Source organism: Polyodon spathula, chromosome 2 (genome assembly GCF_017654505.1).
Source record: "Polyodon spathula isolate WHYD16114869_AA chromosome 2, ASM1765450v1, whole genome shotgun sequence".
Lineage (NCBI taxonomy): Eukaryota > Metazoa > Chordata > Actinopteri > Acipenseriformes > Polyodontidae > Polyodon > Polyodon spathula.
Genome location: NC_054535.1, coordinates 39,723,813 through 39,745,350, shown reverse-complemented (window position 1 = coordinate 39,745,350; position 21,538 = coordinate 39,723,813). Strand labels below are relative to the sequence as shown.

At 40.2% G+C, this 21,538-nt stretch overlaps 1 protein-coding gene across 1 annotated transcript in view; it reads left to right on the top strand.

Moving 5' to 3' along the window:
• Positions 1–7,343: 7,343 nt before the first annotated feature.
• Positions 7,344–21,538, top strand: part of LOC121326546 (centromere-associated protein E-like) — a 71,278-nt gene continuing 57,083 nt past the window's right edge. Inside the window, exons 1-7 of the mRNA XM_041269886.1 lie at positions 7,344–7,451; positions 8,172–8,275; positions 8,465–8,554; positions 19,794–19,912; positions 20,057–20,176; positions 20,464–20,545; positions 21,434–21,501. Of these exons, the coding sequence (XP_041125820.1) occupies positions 7,396–7,451; positions 8,172–8,275; positions 8,465–8,554; positions 19,794–19,912; positions 20,057–20,176; positions 20,464–20,545; positions 21,434–21,501 (639 nt within the window). The 5' untranslated portion in view covers positions 7,344–7,395. The remainder of the gene's footprint in view (positions 7,452–8,171; positions 8,276–8,464; positions 8,555–19,793; positions 19,913–20,056; positions 20,177–20,463; positions 20,546–21,433; positions 21,502–21,538) is intronic.

Here is a 21,538-nt window from a genome sequence, read left to right as displayed (position 1 = left end):
GGGCAGATGCTACCCCGGCCTTTCTCAATATACCGGACCTGTGGTACTCAAGTGTGGACATAGTGTGGGGTGCCAACATGATGACCCGTCACTAGTGCATGCTTGGGGGCAGATCTGGTCTATTGAAGGTAAGGATGTTGATGGTGTTGGGGTGCAAGTATATCCATACTTCAGTATCAAGAGGCAATTAACAGCCTGTAACACAATTATTGGTTCCCCTGTCTTGTCATACCGAGGTCATGAGGCTGGTGCATGATATCCCTTTTGCGGGGCACCTCGGAGCTGACAAGACAAGGGAGCGGTTATTGGCTCAATTCTATTGGGTAGGTGCAACAGGCTGACGTGTTACATGTGTGGGTAGTCACTGGAAAATACAGACACAGAGCATTGGTGTTGATACGCCACACAGGCGCACAGATTTAATTTTAACACAGATAGATATATAGATAGATAGATAGATAGATAGATAGATATATATATATATATATATATATATATATATATATATATATATATACACACGCTGTTATTATTATTGTATTATTATTTATATAAATATGACCAGCGAAAAGCCTTATTTAATTGTATTATTATAGTTTGTGGCCTGGACGAAAAGTCGGCGCCATTATTTGTTATTGTTATATGTTTTAAATTCCTTGTGAGAATGCATGACTGTCTGTTACTAATTATTTAACTAGCTGACAGTCACACGTCCTTATTAAACTTGTGCAGACTATGGCCAATGGGTAACAAGATTACTAGCTAGTTAACCCCTCAGCCATAAGACCAGCAGTTTGGCTGCACGGTGATGAGTGTGTTTGAGAGGTGGAACGAGTCGAGTGGTGAAGAAAACAATTGTTAAAACATGCTGGGTCTACACCAGGAGTGTGGCCAACGTGCCTTTTTCTTTTGTGTAGTTTTGTTTTGTTCGACCTGCTTGTTTTATTATTATTTAATAAAAGCACTGAGTGCCGCAGTGTCTCAGTTTCACCCGCCAGTACTTGCGTGTTGGTTTCTGTTTCTGGTCTGACGTCACCCCTGAAGCCATCTCTATCACAGATGGATTTCAAATATCGCTGTTTTTGGTAGAGTTGTGCTCTACAATCATGAAAAATAAATGTCAAGGCATGGTCTCCAGTTCTTGAAACTGAGACCAAAAGCAGAAATGAATTAATCATTACATGTATACAGTTGTATTAATTAGCACTCAGGTGTACAATATTGATATATAAAGAACAAAGTTAGTCTGTCTGTCTGTTCCTCTATGCATTCGGACACCGCAGGAGCCATTGCAACCATACTTTGCATGGCCTCCTCTTTCATCCAGGGGAAGGTCAAGGGCTATGTTTGGATCCAAAGTTTTGACCTTGGGGTACTTTATGTAGGAACCCCATTGCTGGATCACTACAGTATCCAAATTAAAGAAACCCACAAAACAAAAAATAAATAAAAATAACAAAAAATTTTAAAAAATGTAAAAATGGCAAAAAAAATTAAAAATAAAAATAAAGTTAAAAAAGGGAAAGGGGTCTGAGCGCATTGTGCGACACCCAAGATTTTTAATTTATAGGAAACCATAATGCTACCGTTCCCCAATTTGTCATGCATGAAATATCGAACTTCCCCAGGCAACACCGGGTACTTCAGGTAGTATTTCATATAAGGGGACTATGGACCGGACTGTAGAAAATGAACAGATGAGTATCTTGTGAAATGAATATATACCCCCAGATTCTGATATTATAAATAACTGTATGAGCATGGTAGAAATGTGAGAGATGTTGAGGCCTGTGATTGGACAGGCAATAATAGACTGACTCTACCTGGCTTAACCGGGCAAATATAAATGACTAGTGGGAGAGAACTTGGGAGAAAGAGAGAGAGAGAGAGAGAGAGAGAGAGAGAGAGAGAGAGAGAGAGAGAGAGAGAGAGAGAGAACCTTTATTCTAATCCATTTAAAAAAGAAGAAATGCTCAGTATTATATACAAATATATACAACATGTACTGTATATGTTATACTTTATCACTGGAAATAACAAAAACATTTTGTCAAAGATCATTAGTTACCAACATTTCACCTCCTGCAGAAATGATGTAGGCTAATGGATTTTGTATGGTTAGAGTGTTTTGGCCTGCAAAACAGTACAAACTATGCAACTCCTTTAAAAAATATTATCAACTACCAACATTCAATTTATTGGATCCATGGGGGCTTTATATGGAGGGGGGGGCATGCTTGTACATGCTTGTACTTACTTGTGCATGCTGAGCTGGGCTACTATTTATTGTTCATAAGGTTTATTATTTTTTTTTTTTTTTTTTTTAAATTGTGCAAACCTGCATAAGCACATTCACCGTACCAGATACCCTTCTACAAGACCATAGAAATGTGAGTCTCTTTGACAGAACAAAATAATTTCTAAAATCCATGAACAACATAGTTAATGTGTTTTGTTTTTTTTTTGTTTTTTTTGGAGGTTAAGTTGTCCTTTCTGAATTTATTTAGATGAAGTACTATTTAAATTAGTCACACACCGACTGTTATTAGCAGCTTTATGGCAACAAATAAACAAAGCAACATAATGAGTGTGAATACAAACCAGCATTTGACATTGCCAGCTAGATTAAAAACCTAATACAGGAGACAATTACTTTTCTTCTGTGTTACAAGCTTCTGGGAACATGTTTTAGACTAAATAAAGAAACAATTAACTTGTTCAGTCCCAGCTTGCAGTGTTAAATGTATTCTGATACATTTGGAGACAATATTCTAATACAGGATTCCCAAACTGGGGGTTAGGGATCCCTGGTGAGCTGCGAAAAAAGTCAGGGTTCTGCCTATTAAAAAAAAAAGTGACAGGACAGAGTTCCAATTCGACTACAACACTGCAGAAACAGTAAAAGCTGTTAGATTACTTGATCTCTTATACAGTTCGTACTGTTCCAAAACAACACAAAAATATACAGACAATCCCATTTTACTTCAGACTCTCAAAATATGGGAGGAGACACATGCCCCCTCTGACAACAATTACACCTAACCCTAATTTACCCCAAGACCCAGCTTTTAAACTATGGGAACAGAAGGGACTATTCAAAATAGGTGATTTGTACAAAGGTAACATTTTTATGCCGTTTGACGCACCGAGGAACGATCATCAAATCCCTACCACAGGCTTTTTTTAGATATTTACAGCTGCGTCATTATATCCAATCATACAAGAGTGCTCTTTAGACTAAATATTCTATACTGAAATCCTCACTACTCAAATCCACCGCTGCTAAACTCATTTCAGAACTATACAACCAACATTTGAAACTCACCACCTCTAATGCAAACCACCTAAGCGAGAAGTGGGAGGGTGAACTAGGGATCTCTCTTCCCACTGAGCAACGGTAAGAAAAATTCAAGAGATCCCAAATCCTCTTTATCAATACAAGACATAAACTTACACAATACAAATGTATACACAGAACCTACTTAACACCAAAAAAGCTGCACTTGTTACAAAAATTGTCACTTTGTCCCAGATGTAAGATCGAGGGAGGCAGCTTTCTACACATGATATCAAAATGCTGCAAACTTCAACCCTGGTGGCAAGCTATAGGAAGAACGATGAGTAATGTACTACAAGAATAATTACATTTAACCTCATTAACTGCTATCCTGGAGGATCATACAATTAAATCTTCCTAACCTGAATTAATAACTTTTTAAAACTAGCTATAGCGGCTGCTAAAATTTAAGCTGTATGGCATTTAAATGGAATCAGGAGGACACCCCACCACCACCACCACCACCGCTGTCCTTTCTCAGTGTTTCCACAAAGTAAATATGTGTTGCCCCTTGATAAAATAACATAGAGGCTAAGAGGTAGCCCACACCTATTTAATAAACCTGGACTGCCTGGTTATCCTTTCTAGACACTTTAGAACCTGCTATATTACATCCAAAATATAAAAGCTGTAATGGTACTTCAGAATATTTTGACTGTACCTTTATCACTGTAATTTAAATGAATGAGCAATGTTAACACATGACCTAGTTTGTTATTATGTTTTTACTGTATAATTAAAATGTGGATAATAAAAAGAATTGTCAAAAAAAAAAAAATTGTAAAAGATGCTGGGCTAATGCAATTTGGTATGGTTAGAATATCTTGGCCTGCAAAACAATGCAATACAGAATATGCAACTCATTTAAAATATATTACCAACTACTGACATTACTTTTCTTGGATCCATGCAGGCTTTATAAACTGTATGCAGATTAGTATTAAAACATACCTCTTGGTGGCTTTTATAAAAGCAAATTTATTTGAACTTCTTACTAAACCACTGCCTTTGGTTCTCAGGGCTGGAATGCAATTCTTTTCATGCACAGACTCAGTCCTTATTCATACTTTTTTGGTGCAGTACTATAGATGATTGGCATTAATAGACATTAATTCTTGTGAATATTTGTTTGTAAAAATAGAAAAAAAAACAGAGGGTTTATTTTCAAACTGGTCTAAAGTATTGTGTTTTCATGATTTAGTTTTTTGTACATTTTTTTATTCAATATTTTTGTTCAAATCCTTCATTGTGAAGTATGTGGTAAAACCTGTTTCGACATATCAGGACAACAAAAATGCATCTTTTACATACAGTATAACTGGTGTTTTATTAAAAAAAATGTAGTATCTGCTGTTTCTGTTTGTTGCATTTCAATGCCATATTTATAATGGCAGAATTGTTCTTTTAATTAATTTTTTAATTTACTGAAAATACAGTAAAGCAAATTGGCTCTCATAGATTGTCATAGGACCACAAATGATATCCATGCATAGGTCACTCTTATGATATTAATATCCTTCTCATTGTATCTGTTACCTACATTCTGTACATTGTTTAATTTATAGAGCGAAGAATGGAATACTTACATAAAGAGCAGTACCTCAGCAAGTGACATACACTGTGTGCTGTGACAATGCATCACTCTTCCCTGTTAATTCTAAAACTACATCCAAAGATGATTTGAATCATGGTTCTGCACTTTAAACACCACTGTCTTTCATGTTCACCAAACGGGTCTTATTAATAGATAATAGATCAGTAGCCAAGACATCCCTTTTATCTAACCCAGGTCGTTTTTTGAAATAAAAGATTTTTGCTTTTATGCTTGAAAAACAGTATTTTGTTTTCAAACTGAGGTTGTTATTTTGTTGTTTTCTTTATAAAGTGGTAGTTATGAATGTATACAAGAGCTATGAAGATGAATCCAATCATAAGAAAACCATCAAGTTGTGTAACTGCTTAAGCCATATAAACCATCCGGGGAAAGGTATTTAGCAAGGTAAGAAGGGTATTAATGTACTGTACACAATACCTACAGCTAAGATCATTCTTCAAAAGGCACCATTGCTTGCAAACCAAGGAGGTGGTTGTCAATGGCAGTGAATTTTTTACATTTTTGGGGTTATAGCTAACATATGTTGATATATGTTCTCAGTTTCTGCATTCTGTCTTGCATTGCAGCTAAAAAAAAAATCTTACCTGTTAGCAACAGGTCTCAAATGTGCAGTTATGAAACTTACATGTTATAACAAATATGTTTTTCAATTTTCCAAAGTTCATCATACCAGAATTGAGGTTGTACAGAGCCCAACACATCTTTCTGCATCCAAACTACCCCCATATTGAAGAGATAATAAATAATGTATGATGTGGAGTGTTTTTATCACTATTGGTTGATGGTGGAGTACTAAAAATAAATTAAATAGACAGAGGATGTTAACACATTTACATATTTAATGAGTGTGTTATATACAGTGTGTGTATATACACACATACACATACAATACAGTACAAATGTTCATTATATTTGACATTCCTAGGTATATAAAGAATATTTTTAAAAACTATTGTTTTCCTTCCACAAGATAATCCTTTTCTGTAAGCCATTTCTGTCATAGCTCTTATAACTTATTTAACAAGCTTGCAGGTGCTCCAGGAGTAATAATCTGAAGTGATAATATATTCACCTACTGACCTATAACACCTATTGACTCATGGCAGGCCATTTACCCACCTTGGTTTTCTAAAAATATCTAAAATAGACAATGGGAAATACATATGCTCTTATGGTCCTGTCTAACCTAGGTCTAGTGTTAAAATATATCTGCAAAATGATACTGCTAAAATGTCTCTTAGCAATTACTTTATAAAAGACAGTGTACACATAAAAAAGCTCATCGTGACCACACTTTTTGGAAATGCAGATGTTTCTTTTGGATGAAGATTTTGTGGGAAATGATGGATCTGTCAGCAGGTCGACTGTTTATTCTGTAAAGAAGTGCTACAGTGCCCTCTGCTGTACCACCTGGTTTTGAGAATAATTTTATAAACGTGCTTAAACAGCACCACTATTCACGTTTTCCTAATAACGACAAGAGACACGTTTTATTGCTACCTCAATTGGTATGGTTCAATTTTAATATCGATACTTGAACCAAAACGTTTTTTTTTTTTTTTTTTTTTCATTTATTTTACCAAGAGATTATAAGGCCCTACCCAGTACTTGGAACAGACCAGATTTTCACGGCCGTGACACTAACCGTGAAATCTGGTCTGTTATGTGTTCTTTCACCCTGCACTAAAAAACAATAATTTGGAAGCCAAAAACATACCAAGTAGTAGTACTAGCAGAAAAATACATTAAAAGCACCGCAGCACAAAAAACAACAAATCTCAGTAATTTCAGAGACCATGTTTATATTTTTCAGCCTCTGGATATATTGTCCAGCTACAGTCTGTCCCTAGCTCGGTGCTGTCTGTCAATCAATTCCAGCAAACTCTTTTTATATATATATATATATATATATATATATATATATATATATATATATATATATATATATATATTATTTCGCGTATTATGACGTTGATGACGTCTTCAAACGTAGAAAATCATCTTTTTTTTGAGGCTTCACCCAATCTGTCCGCAAAGGTCCGTGGGTTAAGTCGCGTTTGGAACCGACATTTCAAACTAGAAATTTAGTTTTCGTTTTTTTTTTTTTTTTTTTTTTTTTTGTTTTTTTTGGAAGCGACCATATCCACGAATCAACGTATTAAAAATACACTTTACTAAAATACATATTCTAAGTTATATTTTGTCAAAAATAAACTAGCATGTACTATCGAGTCTTATTTACTAGATTAATTGATGTACCAAAAATGCGATATATTTCGCTCTCCCCCACAGTTCGACAGTTAGTACAACCGATGGAACGATGATGACCAATGAGGTGTAAGATTGAAATTTGAAATGAATACTGACAGAGCGGTACTTTTGAAACAGGAGGTAGTTATCGTATTGGAGACGTTGTGGGAAGTTAGGGATTTTGAATGGTAAAATGTCAGAAGAAAGCGCTGTTAAAGTTTGCGTGAGGGTCCGCCCGCTCATCCAAAGGTAAACAATGTTATTGTTTATTTTACATTAACGATGATGCTTAGTTTATTTTGGCATACTATGTTCGTCATACTACCAGCAATTTCCTAAATAGTCTTTGTTAAATTAACACTATCTGTACATGTTATCGCAGTGTGTGTGTGTGTGTGTGTGTGTGTGTGTGTGTGTGTGTGTGTGTGTGTGTGTGTGTGTGTGTGTGTGTGTGTGTGTGTGTATGTATTGTGTATTGTGTGTCGATGTAAGGTTTATATCGGGGCAGCAATACGCGATTTGTAGTTAAAACGAATTGTTGTATGACAGTTTATAACCGCCAGTTTGCATATTGCTGTGTTCTCATTAATTATAACGTCAGTGTCTTTAATTTCAATATTTTAAAACTGAACTATAATAATTGTGTTGGTATGTTATGAAAAGGGTAAAGAAAGGTATCCCAGTACCATCACGCTGGGGGTATACAGTATCTCTGGCAACAAGTCAGCTGTAAGGACTGGCTATATATTTCAGTAGAAAAGTGGTAGGCCTATATCTTCTGTACTGAGGTGCGCTTTTTTGGACAGGAGTGGCTACAAACATTTATTTGGACTTGAAACTTTTGTTGTACCTTTTGAACGGGTGTTGTAAAGTGGGGGTTAACATTGCGCGTGTCATGTTTTATGAATTGCATGTTTTAATGTGTAAGGTATAAGCCAGTTGACCATTTAAGTGTTTTCTCTGTACTAGAGAGAAGAGTGCCATTCAGGATGGAGAGGAAGCGGTTCCTCTTTATTGGAAAACGGATAAACATGCTGTTTGTCAAGTGGATGGCACAAAATCTTTTAACTTCGGTAAGTTAAACGCTCTGTTGTTGTTTAGTTGCAGTTTACCGAGTACTGTATTTGGAAAGTAGGTCTTGAAAGGAAGTAATTCATGTTTTAATATACAGTAGTCTAGTCATGTGTACCATTTTGAATGGACGAAATGATACAAGCAAACCATTTATTTATATTTATTTAGTTTTTTTTTTTTAATTACAGACCGAGTGTTTAGTACAGATGAAACCACAGATAAGGTGTACCAAGATGTAGCACAACCGCTTGTGGTCTCTGCTGTGAATGGCTACAATGGTAAGATGTTTATGCTCCAGTATACTTTACAGAAACATGAAGAATTACTATGTGCTTTGAAATAGAATATTCAATATGATTAACATTCTAGCACTTCTGTTAGATTGACGTACCACATACATGTGCACTCCATTTATAACGGACTCCAAGGGACAGTGGAAAGCAGTACTTTATAAAGTACCTAGTAAACACAATTCGAAATGCTGTATGTAAATGCCAACATTAGTACCTTGAATAGAAACAAGACGAGAAAGCTTAACTCCCAAATAACGGGAATGTATTTGTACAAAATACCCCACTGTGGGCGGTACAATGTAATAAGTACTATTGTACCATTTTACGAATTTATATTTTTGCAATTATAATTGTATACGTTATATGTTTTAAACTGTACAACGTCTTTGCCAACAAAAACAGAAGAATAAAAGTTGAGCCAATCGGACACTAGTTTAAATGTTGCTATAAAATGGAGAAAGGCATCTGCTGCTTCTACATTGTTGCTTCAAATTTCAGGGGACACTATTCTACAGTATGTAAAATTGTAGATAAAATGTAGGACAACACGGAAGACAATATATAGATATTTCCTAACAAAAATTGTATTAGTTTTTCTATTGTCTGTTTCACCAGCATTTTTCAATCTAATAAACTATTCTTAAATATGTAGGATTGTATTAGTAATTGAAGTAACTTACAAAAAATAGATGGTGATTAAGTAGATTCAAGAAAATGCACAGAGTCCTTTTCTTCAATCAGTTGCCAGGTTTATTGAAATATGCAGGGAGTCTGGTCCCAGGTACAGGACAAACACAATACTCAACATTACAATGTTTGCATGACATTAACTACCCTTCTGTAGAGATGGTCCACCTCCCCTTTCTCTGACACTTAACCAATGGTCAAGGTAATTTAATTTATTGTGTGAGTGTTAATGTGTGTGTGTCTGTGTTTGTAGTCTAGTGTGACAACCTCTGAACTCAGTGCATTCTTCACACTCCTGGAGACAAAAGGTCCTTACATCTGCCTTTTGTTATCTCCTTGCGACCCCCTTTGATGCCAGTGGGATTATCTCTTTTGATCTCTCTGAAGTCTTTAGAGCCTGTTCCCTTCTAGTCCACAGCATTGTTATCTCGTTAGCTTGCAGTCATTGTTGGGCAAGAAACTTGTAGACGCAATGTCTCTATCAATTGTAAGCAGTACATGCAATTTGAACCAAACAGTCTGCTATCTGCAATATTAGTCTCTTTTCAGAAAAAAACACCAGTATAGCTCTGCCAGTCCACATGCGTAGCAAACTGCTAATCAATTCTCAATCCATGTTTTCCAACAGTAATATTCACCATTACCCTCATCATTTTTGTCTGAATTTGTTTTTTGGCTTGAATGTTTCTGATTTATTTGTGTAAACTAATTGTAAATAGAGAGAAGTTGAAGTAGAAATGTGATGTATTGTTATAGTTTTTATTTATTATTATTGTTATTTTGAACAATTCCTAATTGTCAGGTGAGGATCTTTTTCTTCTACAAATTGGTTCTCGGTAACTAACAGTATTTGCACGTTGGGTCTGCTGAACTGCAATGTTCAAACGGCTTTAAACAACAAGTAGGATCGCTTTATACATTACTATTAAGTTGTATCAAATGAAGTGCTGACCATTGAAAATGACCATTGAAAAACAACTCTGGGGAACTTAACCTGTTAAACCCCCAGCCTCGCACAGGCAATTTCCGCCTGGAGGGCTATGGCCTTAAATAAATTACATTATCTTCCAAACTATAAACAGCACAGGCATGGTTCAGGGCTTGAATTCAAGGTAACCCATTTGGCCATTAGGACTAAAACAGATTTGATGCAAGTCTTACTTAGTACCACACTGGAAGGAGATATCCAGAAAAAAACATAAACAAGAAACGCGTTTCATTTGTTTATATTCTATAGTCATTTTTTCACCTTGTAGCACATGAAGAGCCACATCGTCACTTCACGTCTATCCATCCATTAGGTGTATAGTAGTTTGTCGCTTCTTAACCAGCGAATTGTCCCCCTGTCAGCTTTTTTAGAGAGGGTGTTTTCTTTTGTCCATGGGAAGCCCTGACTATTTTCTGTAATGGTCCCGCATGCTCCAAATTTGAGCGTGTAAAGGTCCCGAAACAGTGTTGTGCTGTAGAAATTGTCAATGTACACATGGTATCCTGTGCCTAAGTATGACACCTTCATGAGGTTCATAACGGAGTCATAACTCAGTCCTTTCCCAGAAACTGATTTGAATTTTCCTGTGTAGATGTTGAAATCACATGTGTACCCGTTGTGGGCATCAGCCAGCACAAACATCTTAAAGCCCCATTTTGTTGGCTTTGCTTTCATGTACTGCTTGAACCCGATCTTGGCTTTTGAGGCCACCATGCGTTCGATTGAAAGGCTCTGTCAGGGGTGGTAGTATGTCTTGCAGAACAGGAGGAGGGAATCCAAGAGGGGTCTGAGATGGAAGAGGCGATCGTGTTCTGGTGTTCCTTCCGATCATTCTCCTCATCTTCCTCTGGGTCACTTATGTGCAGAGTCCAGGAGATGGCTTCATATCTCTTCCTGGACATCAGTGTGGCAGAATGGGATTCCATAAGACCTATGTGGACTCCAGTAATCCCTCACATTGTGAGTTGTCAGTAGCCCCATGAAAATTAGGATTCCTAAAAACTGGTAGAGGTCCTTTACCTTGAAACTGGATCCTATTTTTATTATTATTATTATTATTATTATTATTATTATTATTATTATTATTATTATTATTATTATTATAATAATAATAATAGTAATAATAATAATAATAATGAGATTGCAGACACCTTGGCTGCTCTAAGTCAGGCTGCCAGAGTGAAAACACATCAGTTCCAGTTTACTTTGATTGACATGTGGAAAACAAAGGAACTGAGAGTGATTGTTGGGGCAGGCAGACAGCTTATCTTGAAAGGCTAAGAAACCTACACTGTCTCTAGGTGAGTAACATCACTCCTTGTAATCATGGAAATATAAAAAAAAATTGCTAAACACTCCAATATATATTGAAAATTACTTAATAATAATAATAAATGAAGTGTGGATCCATTATACTTCCAAATCCTGAGGAGGATCCAATCCATCTTCAAATGCTACTTCAGATGCTGAATCAGCGCTCTCCAACCCAGCTGTCACTTTCAGTATTATCCATCGCCTCCAAAACTTCAAAAAGACTGAGTCGACTTCTTTTGGGATGCTTTGGAACACTGCTCACCATTTCATTCGATTTTATAAATTTTACAAATTGAAAAATAATCAGAAAACAGTAAGAAGCCTTGATCCTATGTGCGTAATGCTGCGCTCTCGCTTGCAACTGGGTGTCTTCTTTACATGCACACATCAATTAGTTTTCAATGCATTAGGCTACAAACAAAGTCAAGGTATGATTGGACAGCTTGTGACCTCCCCTACAATGTGATCAGGGAGATTTCACCATCAACAGATACATGTAAGACCAGAGCAGCAAAACGCACAGTTGGTCGATCAGAGTTGTTTTTGAACTGTGAGGTACTAAACACATTGCGAAGGGAATATCTCAGCGGTGAAATGGCTAATTCGAAAAATTTCTTCGCTGTTTGACGGTAGGAGAACAATGTTTTTGATATTGAGTCAGGTTTTTTTTTGCTGTTTTGCTTTTGTAATAATATTACAGATTTTTGATATGTATTGTGTAATTGCAGTACCATGTTCCTCCCACGGGACGGGGGCGTGAGAGGTTAAACGTAGCATACCATTGCAGTTTAACAAACGCTCTGCTTCAGTATCGATACCATTTTTTTTTTTAATGTAATTGTAAAGCCCTGTTCACGCTTGTATCGTTACTATGCTAGTACAGTTTGTTTCGGGATAGAATATACCGGTGCAAAACCACTTTCTGTCCTAATTCACTTTTCAATACCGATACAGTACCGATATAGTTGTGATCTACCTATCCACATTCATGTCTGTTTAAATTGACAGTGTTCGAGTTCTGAACTCGTTTCCAAGACGACTGCTGTCACATCTGTTAGAAATGGATCCGCTGTTATGTAATGTTTGTCGTCCTGTCCATGTACAATATTTTGTTTTGGTGTTAAATCATTGAGACCAGCAGAGTTTGTGGGAGTTATTCTTGACTCACTCTGACAAAGCCAAGTCTCAGGCAGTAATTGTGCGTGTTGCACTTATTCTTTAAATAATTTACATAAAATATGCAATGCAAATATTTTTAAATAGTATGTTTACATAGATTAAAATGAATAAACTAAAAGAGGAGGATAGATAGCGTTTTGCTTTGTTTTAATTTAACACTAAATATCGCTCCTCTCCAGTACAATTAATCAGAGAAAGTGGATTCGTAACTAAATATACTACGGCGTTTCCCTTGTCTGGTGAAAAAAAAAGAGAGAAAATTAAATTCTACATACTGAAATGTATTATTTTTATATATTCTTCTCTAAGTTGGCGAAATTCAGTGCATATTAACACCCCGCCTCTGCTCACGAATGATTGGACAGCTGTCATATCTTTCACTTTCCCTTTGGCTACTCGCTCACCTTCAATTTTCATGAACTGCCTCTGCTTGCTTATGGTTGGACAGCTGCATAAAACAGTTATTTCCCTCTCCTATTGGTTAAACTTACTGTCAGTACTTGTAACTGAAACAGACACAGTTTATGTCCCACACAGCTAACTGATTGGGCTACCGCAGAGACAATGCAGATATTCAATTGGTTGATCTTATCGCAGAAGCACTTCAGAGAAAAAAAAAAAAAAGTCGCTGTGGCAGGGAGATATCTGTGCTGACTCTGCTGGCGTGTTCACAGGGCTGCAGGAAGAGAGCGGCAATCGTCCAACAACCGCATGCGAGTCATGGCAGTGACACGGGGAGGTGGGAAAGTGGGTGTATGGACTTTCCCCCTCTCTGAATGGATGGGAGGCGAGTCTTGGGAGATTATTGGTCCGATAAAATAACGCTCTGCTGTTTCCTCAGGTCTGCCCTTATAGACGCGCTGCGAGTGTGGAAACACTGGTCCCGGAACGAGAACCAGCCAGGAGAGAAAAAGACACAAGCGTGTCGCAGCGAGACAGTGAGGGCGAGGAACCCTTGGGCAGACCCCTTAAAAGTCTAGCGGAGCAGGCTAGGTAGCCGGCAGCGTAGGACAGAGATCCGGGTCGCACGGGCAGCGGCGACCGGGATATTGCTGCAGAGTGCAGCACCTTTTATTTGTAGTTTTATTATTGTGTTATTTTTCCCTTGTTATTTTTGCCTTCTGTTTTCATTATTATTTCTTTGAGCACCTGCAAGGGCGCCGGTATTGTGTACCATCGCTTGGTATGCCTGTGGTTCTGTTTACCATCGTTGGTAAATCAGACCACGGACCCACAGCGCCATCTGCGGGATAAACTTGAAAATAGCACCCTGAAAATAAAACTGCACCTGTGCGGTGTTGCCAAATCCACCTCCTGTGTCAGTGAATTACCCACCACCCTTCCACAGTTGCGTACATACAAGCACAGCATAAGCGAGCAGCATTGTGAACAGACTGCTGTGGCACTTTTGTTGGAAAACATGTTTAAAGCTTTCTTTGTTTTCCAACGCTACGACCCGCCAGAAATGTGTTCACGACACATAATTTAAGAACAGCTTCCGCAGGCACCGTTTTCCCTTCGGATATGGAAGTCGAGGCGGTGCCTGAATTCCCGACTGAAACACCCCCTAGTTCCGAGGTTGCCTCTGTTACTAGCGCGCCGCCACTGGCAGGATCTGTACCCGCGCGCTTATGGGTCGCGCGGCGGCGTACCTGCAGTTCCCCTGGACAGCGCAGGCAGAGCCACACTTACGTCTTTCGACTGCATGATGTGGCTCCCCGAGCTCAACCCTTCCTAGCTTTTCCTGATTTTATGGAAGAGGTGCATTCCTCTTGGAACCACCCACCTGCAGCGCTGGCGCAGTTGAGACATAGCTCTCCACTGGCCTCGCTGGAGGGGGCAGAGAAGCTGAGCCTGGCCAGGTTTCCCCCTGTAGACTCCACCATCGCAGCCTTGGTTAAGGCTCCACCGATAGGTGCTATGCCCAGGGACCCTGTGTGCCCAAACCTGCAGTGCAGGGTGACGGAGACACATGTCCGGAGGGCTTACGTGGCGGCAGCCCAGAGTACCCACTTAGCAAACACATCCAGTATGCTGGTTGCGTACTTGGATGGGATTTTACGTGACGTCCTGCTCCCAGAGCCGGTGGCCACAGAGTTGAGATTATTATCGCATGTGTTGCTCCAGATTTCAGGCCTGCAGGGGAAGACCCTGGGCCGGAGTCTAGTTGTTGCGCGAAGACAGATGCGGGTGCCTGATGCTGATTAGGCCGCGCTGTTGAACACACCCATATCACCAGGCCACACCTTTGGCCCAGCAGTGGAGGAGATCCTGCACCGGTCTCTTCGGGAACACGAGGCGTTGAGACAGGTAGTCGCGTTGCTCCCTCCCCCCCTGCTCCAGCACGGGGCAGGTCGAGCCGCTGGCACTCTACCCCGACACGAACAGTCATCCGAACGGTGCCATTTCCCACAGCCCCACCAGGTGACCTTAGGCATTGCCTCAGGCGAGAGGCAGGACCCTCCCTCAGCTGTAGCCAGCCCATGCAGCAACAACTTAGAAGGCGGTTCCAGGGTTTCCACCCTAGGCAACCGCCACTGCTAGCCCCACCCCAGCAGGGCCCCTGAAGGCTGGTGGCCTCAGACCCAATTCACGGCACAACAACTGCACTACAGGCACGGTTGCACCTCCGATGTGTGGGTGCTCTCAACCGTACAACACGGTTACGCGCTTGAGTTTCGTTTGGCATCCCCCTCCTTTTTCGCGGCGTCATGACTACGTACATGACGGATCCGCTTCAGGCCCCGATGCTCTAGACTGAAGTGGCAGCCTTGCTGGACAAGCGCACCATTCATCTTGTAGATCCCATCTTTCTCGGAGAAGGGTTCTACTCGAGATACTTTATCTTACCGAAGAGGGACGATGGCTTTCGCCCAACCTGGACCTGTGGTTTCTCCACCGGTTTCTAAAACAAAGGGTTCCGCATGCTGACTCATTGTCTTATACTCCAGTCTGTCCGGCTGGTGAACTGGTTTACCACGGTGGACTTGAGGGGCGCGTATTTTCACGTTCCCATTCGTCCACAGCATGGGAAATATCTCCGCTTCGCCTTTCAAGGCAGGGTGTACGAGTTTTCCATGCTGGAGTTCAACCTCTCTGTAGCTCCACGTAGGTTTTCAAAGTGCGAAGATGCTATCCTCGCCCCTTTGCAGCTGCAAGGAGTCAAAGTGATGAATTACCTTGACGACTGTTTGATCTATTCCAAGTCACAGGAGGGAGCAGTGGCCCATACGGCACTAGTGACAGAGCATCTAGTGAGGCTGGGCCTTGTCATCAACGACGCCAAGCGTCGGCTGACGCCGGTGCAGCACATAACGTATGTGGAGCTCTGGCTGGACTCCACTACGATGCGCTAAATACCTGTCGGACGACAGGGTAGCAGCTCTCCCGCACCACTTCTCCCTCTTTCGACAGGGATCGAGGGTGCCCCTTGTTTTGTGTCAGCAACTACTGGGTCAGATGATTGCAGCAGCAGTATCAGCCATTGAGCTGGGTTTATTGCGCATGCGCCCGCTACAGGCGTGAATCGGTGCATTCCGGTTACATCCCAAACGCGACAGGCACCGTCGGCTGACAGTGTGCCTTGCGTGTACGGCGGCCCTGCGCTGGTGGAGGATTCTCTCACCTGCGCCAAGGAGTCTGAATGGGAGTGGTCTACAACCGCAGGATGGTGGCGACGGACGCTTCCAACTCTGGTTGCGGCGTGGTCTGCGAAGGTAGTGGAGTCAGCGGGACCTGGTCGGGCCATTAAACATCCCTGCATATCAATATGCTAAAGCTGCAGGCAGTGTTCCTTGCCCTCCACTTCCTACCCGTGGTGCGGAACAGACATGTGCTGATCTGCACGGACAATACATCAGTGGTGGCGTATGTCAACCACCAGGGTGGCTTTCGGTTCCCGGGGTTGCATCGCCTAGCCTTTAGGCTTCTGATTTGGGCTCAACGGAACCTATTGTCCCTTTGGGCGACGCATGTTCCGGGCTTGGGGAATCGAGCAGTGGACCTCCTCGAAAGCGGTGACGACACACTGCTCACTGTGGTACTCCCTCCACCGCTGTGGCGGTCCACTTGGCGTCGACACCCTAACCCACGTATGGCCCAGTGCACTCCTTTACGTGTTCCCGCCTCTGCCATTACTTGACGTTTCTCGAAAAGACCCTGTCAGAGTAGGCTTCAGTTCTCCTAATGGCCCCAAGGTGGACCCGGAGAATCTTGTTTTCATTTCTGGGTCGGCTATTGAATGGCCCACCCTGGGAGATCCCGTTTTTCAGAGATCTCCTCAGCCAGGTGAGAGGCACACTTTGGCACCCAGAGATGCTGGCGGGGAGGAAGTTGGGGGTGTTGGGGGTGAGCGGGAGGAAGAGTCGGCTCCTGCATCGCAATCGCAGAGCAAGCCCGTACAGACCGAGGAGGAGGCCGAGTGAAACCGGAGCAGAACCACCAACACTACGGTCTCGCACAGAGACCCAACCGTAGTCTGTCACTGACGTGTTCGGAGGAAAATACAGCTACTACTGAGAATGGTTCTTCACCATTCAAGGTAGTAGTTAAAAAGAAAAGAATTCAATTGAAAGCTGCAGAGCACAGCCATTGCAGAGCTCTGAACCCATGCACATAGGGAGACTGCGAGCTCCAGACAGGGCGTCAGTCCCTCCCAATGCGGAGGAAAAGAACACAGCGGAGGGTGAGCTGGGCACGGTGCAAGACTCCGCTGGCTGAATCTCAGCCGTCTGAAATAGTGATGGCTGTGGCAGAGACCGGTGTCTGAGTCGGAGGGAGCTGCCGAGGAGCAGTCTTGGGGGCGAGCAAGAGGACAGCGTGGGGGAGCTGTCTGACTCCTCACTTATCTCGGATATCCCTGATAGCCAACCCATCAGTAAGAAATAATTATATGCTTGAGCAGGTAAAATGATTTTATGAAAGAAACAAGGGAAAAGGAGAGTAGAAGAAATAGTTTTTTCCCTGATTTAAGGTGACTTCTCTGCTCACGTTATCACAAGGAAAGCAACAATAGAAGAATTTGATCAGCCAAAACATTACAGATTAAAACAAATTGTTCAGAAAACTAAGGATTGTAACAGTGGTTCAAAATCTCATGTATAAAAATGGCTGTGTTTCATGCAACTTCTTTCTTTTATTGTTTTAGTCAGTTAGTTTTTAGTGCGTTTTTGTTTCTTTTAATCTAAACGGCTGTAGACAGTCTTAAGAGGGCACAGCTAGTAGTTTTTTTGCAGGAAACGTATTATGACCAGGAGAATGAGGAAGCGTGGCGAGTGGAGTGGAGTGGAATGGGTTGTGTGTGAGTCACAGCGCTAGTACTAGTGCAGGGGTAGCCGTGCTTTTTAAATCCAGCCTAGGGAAGTTTTACTACACATGGAAGAAATAGACAAAGGGAGGATTTTAAAAGTAACAGCTAGGCTGGGCAGTACAGTGTATGTTTTTATTAATATTTATGCCCCCAATAGAGGGGGGGGGGGGGGGGGGGGAGGGGCATTTTATTTAAGAAATTAAAGCAAGCTCTTTTTAATATTAGTAATAACGATGTGGTGGTATTAGGAGGAGATTTTAATTGTACTGTTAATTTTAATATTGATAGAAATAATGATGAACCACATCCTCAGTACTCCAGAGAGCTGGCTGCAATGTTAAGAATCCAGTGACCTGGTTGACATATGGAGATGCCTGCATCCCAGTTCAAGACAATACACCTGGTCTCAATATCACACACCTGTATATATAGAGCGAGACTAGACCTGTTTTATACTTCTAAAAATGACTTAAATAAATTCATTAAAGCAAGAATCATCCCCAGTAGTCTCTCCGACCACCACCGTCTATTAATTGCAGTAATAATTTAATCAGAACCCCACAGAACATCTTACTGGCATTTCAGTGTAAAATTACTACAAGATATAAAATTCAGGTAACAAGTAAAACTTTTTTTGGATAATTTGTGAAAAAAGAAAAAACACAATATAAAGATTTAAGACAGTGGTGGGACATTGGCAAAATACAAATCAAATGTTTTTGTCAACAATATACTATAAATGCAACCAGGTCACTGAACACAGCCGTGAGAGAGCTGGAGTCAAAAATCCTCCTCCTAGAGGAAAGTTTACATTCAGAATTTAAAGAACAGACCCTGGAGAACCTAAAAGAGCAGAAACTCGCGCTGGGGAGCTTGCTGAAGGAAAGGGTGAAGGGGGCGATTGTGCGTTGCAGATTCATGGAGTTGAGAGACATGGATGCCCCCACCAGTTTCTTCTTCAATATTTTAATAAATTAGCTGGTGCAAATACAGTATTAGGCGGTGGATTGTGACGATCGCCGGCTTATTTTGACTCCCTGCATTCATTGTCACTATTTTTGCTTTGATTAGAATTGGTCATTTTTTTAGCAGTTATTTCTAACGTTTTTGCCTCTCAAAGTGATTAACACAGAAAACTCTGATTGGTTAAATGTTTTGTGAAGAATTAACACAGCTGTCATGTGGTTCCAAGATTTTTTTTTCACCCAGCAACACGCAAGTGATCTAGTCTGCTAGAAGCGCAATCTATCCTTATTGTTAAAGGCACAGTAGCATCTGCAAGACGGGTGGATCGGATTTTTTCAGCCGGGTGGCGAAAATGGTGGGAATCACTCATTCGCTCACACTCGTCAAGTGATATCACTGGCTTCTCAGCGCAGGCTAATCAATGAATAGAGAGCAAGAGAGAGAGGTACACCCACAACCTGCTATTCTCTGGCAAGCTCCATTTACACAATCACTTGAATTACACTGGCACATTTACAGCTTTCAAGTATATTCCCTTCCCTCCCCAGGGTACAACATAAAAGTCCAATCCGTCACGGTGCTCTGCTCTGATTGCACCGCTGTTACAATGCATTATAAGCAAGTTCGTTTTTAAGCAGAGTAATTCCCCATTAAAACCCATGCTTGGAGGGACGTGCCTCCTCAGTACGTTGTAAACGGAACTCTGTTCTAACAGGATCTGTTATAAGTGGAGTGCACCTGTATGTAATATATTTAAATAACTACCTGACTTATTTTTACAGGAACTATTTTTGCCTATGGTCAGACTTCTTCAGGAAAGACATTCACAATGATGGGAAGTGAAAGCTCACTTGGAGTCATACCTTTAGCAATTCAAGATATATTTAAAACAATTGAAGCGGTAAGTTGCATCCAGCACTCCAATAGCTATTGGAGCTAAAAAAAAAAAAAAAAAACTACTCAGGCTGCTGTTCCTAAAGCAACCCTTATTGTCTTTTTTTTTTTTTTTTTTAATCTATTTTGTTAACGTGCTTGTTTCTTTTAGACCCCTAATAGGGAGTTTCTGCTCCGTGTGTCCTACATGGAAATATACAATGAGACTGTAACAGATCTGCTCTGTGACAGCAGGAAAAAGAAACCTTTAGAAATTCGTGAGGCTATGAATGTAAGTGTGTTTTTTGTACTTGTTTCTATTCAGGACTGATTGGCCTGTATGTTTTAGTTTTCTGTAATTGGTTTAAACTCCTCAGTTATTTACAAATGTCTATCAAGCATATCATGCAAATGTCATTGTTGTTAATAGTATCACATGATACCAGATAGTATTCTTCTGAGTAATTTCTTAACTTTTAATATGTTACTAATTATGCACTATAAAAATAATAAAAAAAAAAAAAAAAAACATACGCTTTTATGGTTGGATTATTGTATTGATTTTTTTTTTTTCCTTAGAGAACTGTATATGTTGCTGATCTGACAGAAGAAGTTGTTGTAACCGTAAAGCATGTTCTGGAGTGGATAAAGAAAGGAGAGAGTAAGAAGCACTTTTTGTGGTTGTACTTTGTGTGTAAGAAAGCTTAAAGGGTACACAAGGACCTTTTTTGTTTTTTATTGTTATGTTCACATGTGTTGCTAAAACTGTTTTACGTCAAGTGTGTGTAATTAATTTTTTTTTTTACATTTTGACCACTTGTAAAATTGCATTCTCTGCTTAAGATGGCTTCCCATGTACCTGCATTGACCTGATCTCAGAACTACATTTCCCATCATCCTCCTTCCACTGGTAAATCCATCTCGGTTACATGTGAGCAGGAAAAAAATAAAATGATACACAAGGCTTACGTAAACAGTTGCAGCAACACATGGGAACATGTAACACAATAAAATCTAAAGGTATTATGTACCCTTCAAGCACACATCTAAAGTGGAAATGTAATGTTCTATAGTATGGGTTGTTTATTTACTACAGGTACAAAGGTATGCATTTTCAAAAATAGCAGGGTTTTTTTTGTGTTCGTTCTCAATGCATCTATAAAAATGTGATTTATATTGGAAGGGATTATATTGTTAGAAAGACTGCCTCCTTATGCTTCCCTTTATTAGGCATTGCAAAGGACCAACTTAATCTTAAAAGTAGACAGAATTAGAAAAATGTAGAATTAACGGCATCATCCGTTCCACTCCCTGCCTCAGCTCAGAGCGCTACAGAGCAGATTTCATTGTGACCTTAGGGAGCGGAATAATTCTCACTCTGATCCACTCGGTTACTTAACGCAGCCACTGTTGGGGACAGTGGAACATTCGGATAAAATGTCTAGCTAATGTTCTGACTAAGTAACAGGTAAAGTTTTGAATTAAGAATTTTCCTGTTGCGATCTAATATTCTCTCTCTCTCTCTCGCTCTCCTTTTGTCTTTTGAAAGAAAATCGTCATTACGGAGAGACCAAAATGAATGAGCGAAGCAGCAGGTCTCATACAATTTTCAGAATGGTAAGTTTTTTAACAGTGCAATAACAGTGTTATCTAT